The 12,640-nt window shown below is 39.3% G+C and overlaps 2 protein-coding genes across 2 annotated transcripts; one reads left to right on the top strand and one right to left on the bottom strand.

Annotated features, from left to right (window-relative positions):
• Nucleotides 1–1,463: 1,463 nt before the first annotated feature.
• agmat (agmatinase (putative)) lies at nt 1,464–6,295 on the bottom strand. Its single transcript, XM_067593127.1, has 7 exons — nt 5,609–6,295; nt 4,671–4,873; nt 4,406–4,454; nt 3,689–3,884; nt 2,283–2,462; nt 1,996–2,080; nt 1,464–1,909 (listed from the first exon to the last, which is right to left on the bottom strand). The coding sequence occupies exons 1-7, from the start codon at nt 5,926–5,928 to the stop codon at nt 1,836–1,838; spliced, it is 1,107 nt and encodes a 368-aa protein (XP_067449228.1). The 5' UTR covers nt 5,929–6,295; the 3' UTR covers nt 1,464–1,835.
• A 2,112-nt stretch (nt 6,296–8,407) lies between these two features.
• Nucleotides 8,408–11,463, top strand: LOC137184964 (tubulin alpha-1B chain). Its single transcript, XM_067593126.1, has 4 exons — nt 8,408–8,539; nt 9,568–9,790; nt 9,883–10,031; nt 10,146–11,463. Exons 1-4 carry the CDS (start codon nt 8,537–8,539, stop codon nt 11,124–11,126), a joined length of 1,356 nt encoding a protein of 451 aa, XP_067449227.1. The 5' UTR covers nt 8,408–8,536; the 3' UTR covers nt 11,127–11,463.
• The last annotated feature ends 1,177 nt before the right edge of the window (nt 11,464–12,640 follow it).

Below are 12,640 nucleotides of genomic sequence, written 5' to 3' on the forward strand. Positions count from 1 at the left end.
GATTTCTAAGTGACCCGAAACTTCATGCAAGCGTGCGCACACACACACACACACACAGACACACACATATATATATATATATATATATTGTATGCAAGACTTAAATGTAAAGGAGTAGTTTTATACTATACTCATTTTTGCATTATGTTAATATGGTGGAAAGTCTTATTTAGATTGATTTTCAAGCCAGCTAAAAACCTTTGTCATGATTTTCAGGTCTGAACATCCTCAGATTAAATCCACCATAGCAATAGTGCTGCAGCACAGTCACGTCTGTGCTGCAGGCTGTAGTGGAGATCCTCAGTGCTGCTGACAGCATCAAACCATGCTTGACCTGAGATGAACCCATACAAAATCTTCAGAGAAGTAACCAGGTAACATGGTGGCACTGACAAAAATTCAGGTGCTGAAGAAATGTTTTTCATTAACATACAATGCAACTGATGAATAACCTTTAGTATCACAAGGTATGGGTGTGTTAGCTATGCTATAAACCAGTGTGCATGAGAGGAATATGTCTCATATTGATATTTGTTCTAACCATCATCTAGATCTTGCAAATGGCAATTATGTGTGTTTAAGGCAGACTGATGACAGTCAGCCACACAGCAGTGGTCACTACAGTCATGGCAACAACAGTTTTTACTTTGACAAGTCCTCCTTCAACTTTCCTTTAAGCAGCAAGAGCCACTGGGACTTTTCTGACAGCACTTCAAACAACAGCTACATATCTGATAAAGATCACCTCTGACTGGTGCTTCAACTGCAGCCACAGTGAGGATATCCTCTCTTTACAGGCGTCGGAACAGGTGTGTTAGATGCTATGAGACACAGTTAGTACCTCAGTACTCATCGCATCCCATCTATACTTGGAGTCGTCAATAGCAAAGTGCGGTTTTTCCATAATGCTGCAACAAATAAGCACCTCAAGCAGTTTGTAAAAGACTTTCTTCCTCAGACAGTTGTGGAGTAGGTAAATGTCTGGCTGTCTTGTTAGCAATAATACAGATAAACATTGAATGTGCAGTGCAGAAGGATGACTAAAAACTGCATTTTCCATATACCTTTTGGTGCTACTGTCAAAGTGATTGCATTACTATCTAAGTGAACATTTTATCTCTGCATCGTCATAGCTGAGTTTTTTCTTATAAGGACTACTTGCAGTTTGGCTCTGTGGATCAGGGCTTTTTAGAGACTGCAAAAATGTCTCATTTGCTGCTGGAAAATACAAAGGAAGTTGAGAGATTTGTTTATATGTACCAGCAGCTGCAACAACCACTTTGTAACATCCTCATGCACAAAAAGTGACCACAACAGCTGTCAATTCCACTGCATACTTACTTAATCCTCTTCATCCCCAATGATCTTTCTGTTGAATGTTTTCATGTTCTGAATGGCCACGCCTGGCTGATGCTTTCTCATATCAATATGATTTAAAATTATATATGACAAACGCATGAAAGTGAAGGCAAACTTTGCATGTGCCTGCTTGTTTTATTAGTTCTTCTTGTTAACATAAAGTGTAAAAATGTTATTAAAATACATTTGATGTTACTGTATGTTGTTAATATTGTACATAATCATGTTTAATTTGAAAGATAAGGATAGCATTTCACATTTTTAGGATTTATCAAAATACTCTAGGTATTGTCATTTTCAGTTGTTGCAGGTGTTCTTGAATAGTGCATTTATCCTCTTGTTGGTCTTAATAAAGTGCTTTATGTTTATTTACTCAAACATGAAATTGTAATTGTTGCAGAATTTTCCTTCCTTATCAGTTTAATCATCTGTATTCATTGTGTAAAAAACTATCTGTTCTGTGTCCTCTATACTGATCAGAGGTATTTAACTTTTGGAAGGACGCACATCATTTCAAAAAGAAGGTTGGCACCCGTCAGTGCAGTGTTTCCTGTAGATGGAAAAAAAAAATATATATAAATAATGGTTGTAAAAAACAAAATACTAATTTGATGAGAAATGAAATGTGAAGAGTACCTGTTGTGTCATAGGCTGGAGACACCTCCACTAGATCACAGCCAACAAGGTTCAGACCACGACAACCCCGAATAATCTCAACTCCCTAAATCCAGCCAAGATAACAAAAATGCATAACTACTCATACAGCAGAGAAAACTGTAAACAAAGACAAATAATACAGACAAACATATATTAGAAAAGAATATGTCAAGTTTCTAATTTATGTAACCATCAATGTATCATTTTGACAAACACCACTCACATCACACATACTGATGGATCGAAGTGTGTTGCACCATGTTTACCTGTATGGGAGTAAGCCCTGCTATCTCTGGTGTGCCTGTTCCAGGGGCGAAGCCAGGGTCAAGAGCATCAATGTCGAAACTGAGGTATACGGGACCGCTGCCCATCTGAGCCCTGACCTCAGCCATCAGAGGTGCCAGAGATTTGAACCAACACTCTTCCACTTGGACCACACGGAACCCCTGCATAATATAAAAGCCAATTATTATGTTTTACTTAAAAGGGACAAGATATATACATATATATATATATATATATATATATATATATATACTAGATATAATAAGTGACTTAGATACTAGACATAGTAAGTGACCTTACTACATCTATTATTGGCTGACTCAAGGATTGTTTGGATAAGTGATGAGATTTCTGGCATCGGAAACAACAAACACAAATGTTTATGGATTTATGGAGGATGACTGTGTGTCTTAAATTTAAGACACACAATCATCCTCATTTAGCCAGCTCATTCATTGCTAATGTGATTTAGACTTTTTGTTTTGTTTCCAGTCTTTATGCTAAGCTAAACTAACTGTAGCTTCAAATTTAGTGTACAGACATTAAAGTGATATATGAAAATCCTACAGTTTGCTAATAGAGGGCACAGATTACTTAGTCGTTTTTGAAAATGATTGATTTTCAAATTCTGAGATCTGAAGGTACAAATACAAGTATACGTTTATTTATGTTTTTTAGGATTTCACTTAGGCACTACCACAGTAATACTTATTGTTCCTGGGAGAGCACATAACAGGCCTTTCTGTCAGAGGACGTTTTGACATGTTACTGTAGGAAAAGCACCGGTGTAAATAAAAAAAAATATTATGGAAATGAAATGAATTTTACTTAGCTGCTTCGGATTCAGGGTCCTGGTGTTGTGCATGCTGTCACACTGTTGTGACTTACCAAAGTCATCTTTAAAGTTATTATTATCACCTGTGCTTTTCCTACTATGACAAAACGCCTTCTGTGAAAAAGCCTATAACAATAATATACTAAATCTAACTAGGTATGCAGATGAGGTCTGTCTTTAAACAATGTTAATTAGACCAGCATATATTTGCTCATACAGTAATTAAAGAGGCATTAACGTGAAACCTTATTAAGGCAGTTGTAGTTATTTTTAAAAGCAAGTTTGTCCTCATGATTATGCAAATTATGCAGCACAGTGTTCCAAAATCTAATCAGCTCTACTCTCCAGGCAGAACATAAATGCTTTTTTCCTTCTATGTTCAGACACACAAACAGATGTTACCATGACAACAAGATTTCCATATATCATACTTAGCAGTGAGACATACTGACATTTATTAACAGCTTAATAATAGTCTGGCTATGCAGTACATGTTGCCATTTGTCTGAGGCTTTGCTTCACGTCGTCCACTCCAGTATTCTAGCAGAGTACCTGTGCCCGACTCCATTCATATGAATCTGCAGAGTAGCCTGAACCACGCAGACCAATCTGGACCACTCTCTTGCAGTCAAGCAACCCCTCCTCCACACAGCGTCTGAATGGAGTCCCATGGCCGATCTTCTCCCCCAAGACCACGTCACTGGTGTCAGCATGAGCGTCCACATGGATCAGACCCACTGGGCCGTACCTGACGAATCAATACAGAATAGAATAAGCGAGACACTGTGTTTGAAATGGTTAAGAGGTAGTTACAATAACATTAAAAGGTTTTGGCTAGTTTTCTTAGATTTGGGTTTAAGATAAGCTTTGTCCAAGAATATTTTGATAATTGATATATAGTTTCAGTTGTTTTATCAACCAAAAATGCAAAGTATTCACTCTTTCCAGGTTCTTAAATGTGATAATTTGCTGTTTTTCTCTTTTTAAAATAATTTTAAACTAAATATCTTTGGGTTTGGACTGTCCGTTGGAACAAGACAAAACAAGACATTTGAGGGTGTCACTTGTGACGAGCAAGTTTCACAAATTTTTAACATTTTATAGACTAAATTTAACTGGTTAACTGATAATGAATAAAATCATTAGTTGCAGCTCTATAACCTGTTTGGATTTTTCTTCACTCTGGAAATAAGGAAACAATCCTCATGTCCAGGCAAAGTAAACTTCATGTACAGCCCCTGGCAGTGAAGCACACAGTAGCCCACTTACTTCTCAGCAACAGCTTGTAGGATCGGGTATGCAATTGTGTGATCGCCACCTGCAGACAGCAAAAGTTCCTTAACATCTGACCTTTGATCGAACATGCACTATATTTCATAGAGTGATTTAAATGGCTAATAATTGTACAGCTCTTGCTTTGATAGTTATAAAACATTTACTGGGCCTATCTTGATAATCTCCAACCTGTCTAGGTGGTGAACAAATCATGCAGAAGTGACACTTTAATAATTCTTTTTCCTCGAGTCACTCTCACCCATAGTCAGAGGGATACAGCCAGTAGCCAGGACCTTTCTATAGGTCTCCCTGATGCGTTTGCAGGTGTCCTTCAGGTCATACACGTTCACATTGACGTCCCCAATATCAGCCACCATGAGGGACTCATAAGGTGCTGCCCTGGTGCCACTGTTGTAGGCCCTCAGCATGGCAGACTCTACTCTGATCTGCCTGGGACCAAACCTGTGGTGGTGGAGGGAATATCTGGTGTTTCATTTCCATATTGCAGTGATCTGAATCTTAAACTGTGAGGCAAATATCATTAACTGAGGTGGTAACAAAGTACATTTACAAAAATTGTACTTAAGTATAATTTTGAGGTACAATACTTGAGTATTTCCATTGTATGTTACCATATACTTATACTGCACTACATTTCAAAGAGAAATATTATACTTTTTGCTCCACTACATTTATCTGACAGTGTGGTTGTGACTTTTCATTTACTTTTCACTTTACATTTTAATACATTTAATGACCCAGCAGTATATTAAGGTGTCCTTGACAACATTAAAATGCTACTAACACATCAAAGCATCATAATGCTTTAATATTCCAATAATAGACATATTTATGATATACAGAACATTTAAAATGATGCCATTCTGCATACTTTTACCTCTGATACTTAATGTTAATTTGGCTGTCAATACTTCTGTACTTTCTTCAATCACTTCATATTAATTCTGTGCTTGAAGGTGTGAACTGTGCTCGGTATGCAATAGGAAAAACTTTCAATATGTCTTAATTATTAATAATTAATAGCCATTCTGTAACAAATTTGTGAGTCTTAAAGTGATTGTTGTTGCAAGCACATATACTTATGATAGAATTAATGATTACAAAGCAGTGGCCCTTGCATGTAGCAGCAGGCCAGGGCCAGACTTTTTAACAGCAGCTGCGGAGTAAAAACACCACCTTGCTCCAGGTCGGTTGGAGGTCCCGGTGTCAATTGGGACGCCGATAAACGCGGCATCAAGCCCGTCCGCTGTCTCCTGGTAAGGTAATTTGGCCATGGTGGGGATCCCTGACACCCTTGCAACAAACTCGGCGCTCGGCGGCACATTGAAGCCTTTTCCTGAATACTTTCTGTTTGGGTTTATGCATGGATGTCTGTCTAACTCGCTGCAGAGAGCCGAAGTTTGTTGTGTGCGAAGAGAGAAGAAGGTCGCTGCAGTCGAACTAGACGGCGGAATAAGAGTACGACTGAACTTTAGGTTTCTCCAAACTGAAAACATGTTTGCTGTTAGTTGTGGGTGTTATATGGAGCTGTGTGGGCACTGGTGAGACGGACTGTTGACATGGACAAATGCTACTTTAGCGTTTCCCTGTAAGCTCGTAACATTGCCTACTATATTATAGTCGTAGGGAAATGACAAAAAGTACTCCACGGGAGTTTTGGACGTCTAATTATTGTCTATACGTTGTTTTGTTGAATGGTCCATCTCTGTCCACCCATTAAACCATATTCAGTATAACATCACTTCACGTGACATATAAATTAGCTACGTTTGTTGTCAGGTCGTGCATGTGATTATCAAAGTTACGACGTGATTGTGACCGTGAAGGCAGCATAAATACGCAAATCACTAACGGAGCAGATGGGAGGGGCACCTGTGTGTGAGCTGTGTGTGTATTTTTTATTTATCCACTATGAAACAAGAGTCACTTAAAATACCAGCAATTACTCCCTAATTCGCCCCTGAAAAAACACCTTGAGCCACCCCTTACTTATGCCTATTTAAGGCATAAGTAAGGGGTGATTTTCATAGTTTTCACACCATTTTAAAGTTTTAACCCCTTAAAACCCCTTAAACCATGCAAATAATCATTAAAAATATCTTGATTTATTTCAATCCATTAATTATCCCCTTAAAAAACATTAATAAATAGCCTAATTCCGTCATTATAAATGGAAAATTAACGGAATTTTAAGGGGAAAATTAAAGGACCAGTGTGTAGTATTTAGTGACATCTAGTGGTCAGGTTGCAGATTGCAACCAACTGAATACCCCTCCTCCTCCCCTCCCTTTCCGAACATGTAGGAGCACCCGCAGTGGCCACGAAACTCGCAAAAAACGCAAAAGACACTCTCTAGAGCCAGTGTTTGGTTTGTCTGTTCTGGGCTACTGCAGAAACATGGAATTGCAACATGGCGGGCTCCGTGGAAGAGGACCTGCTCCCCTTTGGCAATATTTTTTTCCCAGGATGGCAAAGTCATGACCTGACCTCCCCTGCCTCTGATTGGCTTACCTTGGTATTCTTGCCCTTAACCCTAACCGATCTCACTTCTCATGCCTAAACCTAACCAACCCAACCAAGACGGCAATGAGTACTAGCCAATCAAAGGCAAGGTCATGACTTCACCATCCTGGGGAAAAAAATTGGCCTCCTCTGTAGAGGAATGAGCCCTCTGTAAAGGGCTCATTCTAAGGTAAAGAAAACACCACAATTCTTATTTTCAGGTGATTATACACTAATTAAAACATACTTATTGATATTATATTCAATTTCTGCAAGTCTGTTCCACAAGATGCCACTAAATCCTACACAGTGCATAGTTCATAGTGATCCCACGTCCTTTTCACAGTGTTACAGTCGATCAATTTTCTGTGTATACCTAGCCTATCAGTAACTTTTGCATTTAGCGTTGGTGGAAGAAGTACTGAGAACTTTTACTTTAGTAAAAGTCGCAGTAACATAGCATAAAAATTAGTTTAAAAAAGAAAAAAAGGTCATGCATTCAAAATTTAAAGTACACTAGCAGCAAAATGTAGGCCTACTTAAAGTGCCAAAAGTAAAAGTAGTTATGCAAAATGGAACCATTCAATACAGTGTATTATACAGTATAAAAGATTGGAATATTATTACTGATACATTCACGTATACATCATTTTAATGCTGTCAAAGTGGAGCTAACTTTATCAACGTAATATACTGTTTAATAGTTTAATTGATAATATGTCTTATATGTAAAGATATGAAAAGTAACTAGTAACTTGCTCAGCAGTGAAATAAATAAACGTAGTGGGGTAGAAGTATAAAGTGGCTTAAAATGTAAATGCTGATATAAAGTACAAGTACCTTGAAATTGTACTGAAGTACAGTACTTGAGTGAATGTACATTCGGGTTCAGATGGTGTCAGAATAACGATCTTGAGCAGAAGATTTTGTCATGCTGTAATTAGGCTAAAGTGTCAAGAGATGTGCATGGCGATATTACATGGTTTATTTGTGTGAGGATAGTGTGAGCAGAAATGTCATCATGTTGAGTCACTTGTGATATTTATATACAGTTTATCAAGAGTTTGGTGAGCAAATATGTATGAAATGAGTTAGGGAGGGATGCCTTCATTATTTCTACAACTATTATGATATCAGAAATGATATCAGGGTCACCAAAGTCATTAAGATTCATCGTCTGGGAACCATGAATGTCTGTACAAAATATAACCTATATGTGACCCATTCTTCAATCACACATAATCACATTCCCCATTTCCCCACATGTGTAGCCTGTACAGCCCTGAACGAAATCATCAACACATCCTCCAAATTACTTTCTTTGGTTAAACATCCTATCTGAGACATTTGAAGGACTTGCTTATCTCATGCTGGGGATTGTGGATGAGAAACAGTTACTGCAGCAGACGGAGGAGGAGGAGGAGGACGAGGAGGAGGAGGAGGAGGAGGAGGAGGAGGAGGAGGGTTTTTGCGCACTTCACCTGTCCTCCTCAAGAGGCAGAGTGCGGAGCGTCATCAGATCTGCTTCAGACACCGTACACCTCAGACACAGACACTCCTCAAGACTTGTCTCATTACATTGCATAATATCGACAAGCCATCATGGTAAGTGCAATTTTAAATGTCATTTCTAACATTTTTCCTGCAGATTTATTGTTTTGAGAGTCTAATCCATCGTTAAGTTGAAAGAGGAGGAAAGCAACTTAGGTTGTTGTTCTAAGATGTCTCTAATGGTGCTTTTCTTGTCTTGATGGATTTGGTAGCTTATTATGACTATAAATTGTTTAATTGTTAATATTCCTACTATCAAACAATTGAAGAGCTGTTATGTTTTTACGTATGTAGTCCAATGCATTTCTGCACTGCAAACGCCTAATCCTCTTCCCACATAATCAGCTTAGTTACAATTGCATGCCCACTGGTTTCACACTGTGTAACCAGTTAGTCAACCTGATTTGCTGTCAGTCTTTGCTGCATTTGTATAAATGTAGGCTATATTACATCTATCCTGTGCTCCTTCTGCTAAAGACCATTTTATATGAAATTTTCTTTATAAATTGTCTTTTTGTGTTGCATAAATGTAAGCCGCCTTTTTGCTATATACTGCAAATAAAATAAAATATAAATTCTAGGGCACATAACCTCATTGAGAATGTGAATGAGGCTTTTTAAAGAGACAGCACACTGCAACATGTCTGACCTAGATAATCCCCTGTCCTCACAGTAATTCTGTGCGCAGTAGGCACAGTCTTGTGTCGCAGCAGAGACCAGCAGAAAATGCCAGGGCCTCTGTAAAATAAATGATAGACTGAAACTCAGTCAGACTGGCGTGCTATCATAGAAAATAAACTGGTAATAATAAAAGCCTTTCATGCAATTTCAAGTTTATTTATATAGCACATTTCATACGACAGGCGTAGACTCAATGTGCTTATGTGGGGGGAAATAATTGGAACAGTTTGTTCTGATTTGTAGCGTCACAAGGCTTTTAAGACTTTAAAGCCCTGTCAAATGCACATGTTCAGTTCCTCCATTTTGAATGTGAAAGCCGTTGCTGTGGAAATTCAATTTCCTTTGTCATGATTTGAGATTTAACTAAATATTTAATTCAAATCTTCTTTCTCTGTGTCCAGCGTGAGTGTATCTCCATCCACGTCGGTCAGGCCGGTGTCCAGATTGGCAATGCCTGCTGGGAGCTTTACTGCCTGGAACATGGGATCCAGCCGGATGGACAGATGCCCAGTGACAAAGCCATCGGAGGAGGAGACGATTCCTTCAACACCTTCTTCAGTGAGACTGGAGCCGGGAAGCACGTCCCCAGAGCTGTTTTTGTCGACCTGGAGCCCACTGTCATCGGTAAACTCTCATTAAATACAGATACCATGGTTACATCTTTATTTTGTTTTGGTGAATCCTGAAGTCATTTGCGATTGAATCTGTCCCTTTAGATGAGGTGCGCTCTGGAACCTACCGCCAGCTGTTCCATCCTGAGCAGCTCATCACTGGCAAGGAGGATGCTGCCAACAACTACGCCCGTGGACACTACACCATCGGCAAAGAGATCATTGATCTGGTGCTGGACAGGATCCGCAAACTGGTGGGTCAATTCTGAACAGGAGGAGTTTATTCCAAATTATTCTTTAGAATATAAAACTAAATCATATAAGTGTATCTCATACATTTGATCATGTCTCTCCCTCTCTGTCCTCAGGCCGACCAGTGCACTGGCCTACAGGGCTTCCTGGTGTTCCACAGCTTCGGAGGTGGCACCGGCTCTGGTTTCACCTCCCTGCTGATGGAGCGTCTGTCTGTCGACTACGGCAAGAAGTCCAAGCTGGAGTTCTCCATCTACCCAGCTCCCCAGGTGTCCACTGCTGTGGTGGAGCCCTACAACTCCATCCTGACCACCCACACCACCCTAGAGCACTCTGACTGTGCCTTCATGGTAGATAACGAGGCCATCTACGATATCTGCCGTAGGAACCTCGATATCGAGCGTCCTACCTACACCAACCTGAACAGGTTGATCAGTCAGATTGTGTCCTCCATCACTGCTTCCCTTCGTTTCGATGGTGCCCTCAATGTTGATCTGACAGAGTTCCAGACCAACTTGGTGCCATATCCCCGTATCCACTTCCCTCTGGCCACATATGCCCCCGTCATCTCTGCTGAAAAGGCTTATCATGAGCAGCTCTCAGTGGCTGAGATCACAAATGCTTGCTTCGAGCCAGCCAATCAGATGGTGAAATGTGACCCTCGCCACGGCAAGTACATGGCTTGCTGCCTTTTGTACCGTGGCGATGTGGTGCCCAAAGATGTGAATGCTGCCATAGCCACCATTAAAACCAAGCGTTCCATCCAGTTTGTGGACTGGTGTCCCACTGGTTTCAAGGTTGGCATCAACTACCAGCCTCCCACTGTAGTTCCTGGTGGAGACCTGGCCAAGGTCCAGAGGGCTGTGTGCATGCTGAGCAACACCACTGCTATCGCAGAGGCCTGGGCTCGGCTTGACCACAAATTTGATCTGATGTACGCTAAGCGTGCTTTTGTTCACTGGTATGTGGGTGAGGGTATGGAGGAGGGAGAGTTCTCTGAGGCCAGAGAGGACATGGCAGCTCTGGAGAAGGATTATGAGGAGGTTGGAGTCGACTCTATTGAGGGTGAGGGAGAGGAGGAAGGAGAGGAATATTAAAAGGGACATAAAGGCATTATTTAAACAGGAAACAGATGTGTTTCCTGTTTAATGTGTGTCCAATATGTTCTTCAATACTTTCCTAACTTAAATGTGGGTCTATTAATCACCAGTTTGGCTACATTTTAAAGTTTCTGTGACAGAAAGGATATGGTAGTTGTGAGAGAAGAATACAGGGAGGGTACAGTTGACTGTAGTGTGAGGGGGGGGGGGGGGGGGAGGAGTGTTAACATAAGGAGCTAGTTAAACAGGCAAATAATTCAAATTCATCCTTGAATGCATTACAAACATAAATGTCAATGAAATCCCGCTCTAAATAAAATTCCTGTGACATGAAGTTGTCTGTGTTTATTTTTATTTTTTGGAGAATTAACTATTAGTTGCAGGTGATTTTCCTCCATAATCCTAAATCCTAAATCCTTTACCATCGGATATAATCAGATCAGGAAATTTTAGATATAGCATATGTTTGAGAAATAGCTGTACAGCAAAAAACACAATGCATTACATGTCAGAATTACTCGTAGTTTAAAAAGTAGTCTGCATATTTGAGCATTAGTTTCCGTCGCCTGATTTCAAATGCACCCCAACACCCCACCCGAGTTGTGATCTTTAGTTTGTACTGCAAACTAAACTCTTGTTCATATAAGGATAAGATTAAAATTTTGTGACGCAATGCAAGTTACTTTCTCAACTGTGAGTTCTGAAAGTGTTTAAGCTTTTTATCCATAGTTCAGAGTTCACAACATTATTTACAAAGATTATCTCAAAAAAAAAAAAAAAATGTTAGTTATGTAAGTTTCATGGGAAAACTTCTGTGGGAACACATGATAAAAGACACTCAGGATTCAGCTTAAAACAGGTCATTGCACTAACACTATACATTATTAAAACAAGTTAAATATTAATCAGACTTAAATTGTTTTTCACCCAGAATAAACCTAAAGACATTGTGTAATGATTTAACAACTGACTGACTGACTATAATATAGCATGTCCAGACTTTTGACTGGTACTGTATATTTGATCCTTTTAACAGTAACAGCAGCTTCTTTAAGTAACTGAGCAACCAAGAACCATTATCTTATCATTTATTGTTGCTCCAAGTAAAAATGCACTAAACAAGAGCTGTCCAATTAACACATAATCTCTCTTCCCTTGTTTTCTTTTAAAGATGAGAACAGTGGTCCGTCTGTTAAAATTACAGGTTTGCAGGAGAATCAGACTGGGAGGTTCTGGTTGGTACAGACTTATGGTCATAATTCATAGATTAGTAATGATTTCCCAATATTAGTGCTTTTATTGTATAAAATAAAATAAAATCCTTAACCTGTTCAATAACATGCTCATCTAACTAGAATGTTATGTTGGTAACATAAATTTATGGTTTAAATGTGAGCTGTAGTTGATAATCACTATTAAATGAACAACCTAACCTAGTTTGTAAATGCTGAGTTTTAAAACTTTATTTCTACAGGACCATTACATATGCAAACATTACTTGAAAGCAAAAC

Source organism: Thunnus thynnus, chromosome 6 (assembly GCF_963924715.1).
Source record: "Thunnus thynnus chromosome 6, fThuThy2.1, whole genome shotgun sequence".
Classification (NCBI taxonomy): Eukaryota; Metazoa; Chordata; class Actinopteri; order Scombriformes; family Scombridae; genus Thunnus; species Thunnus thynnus.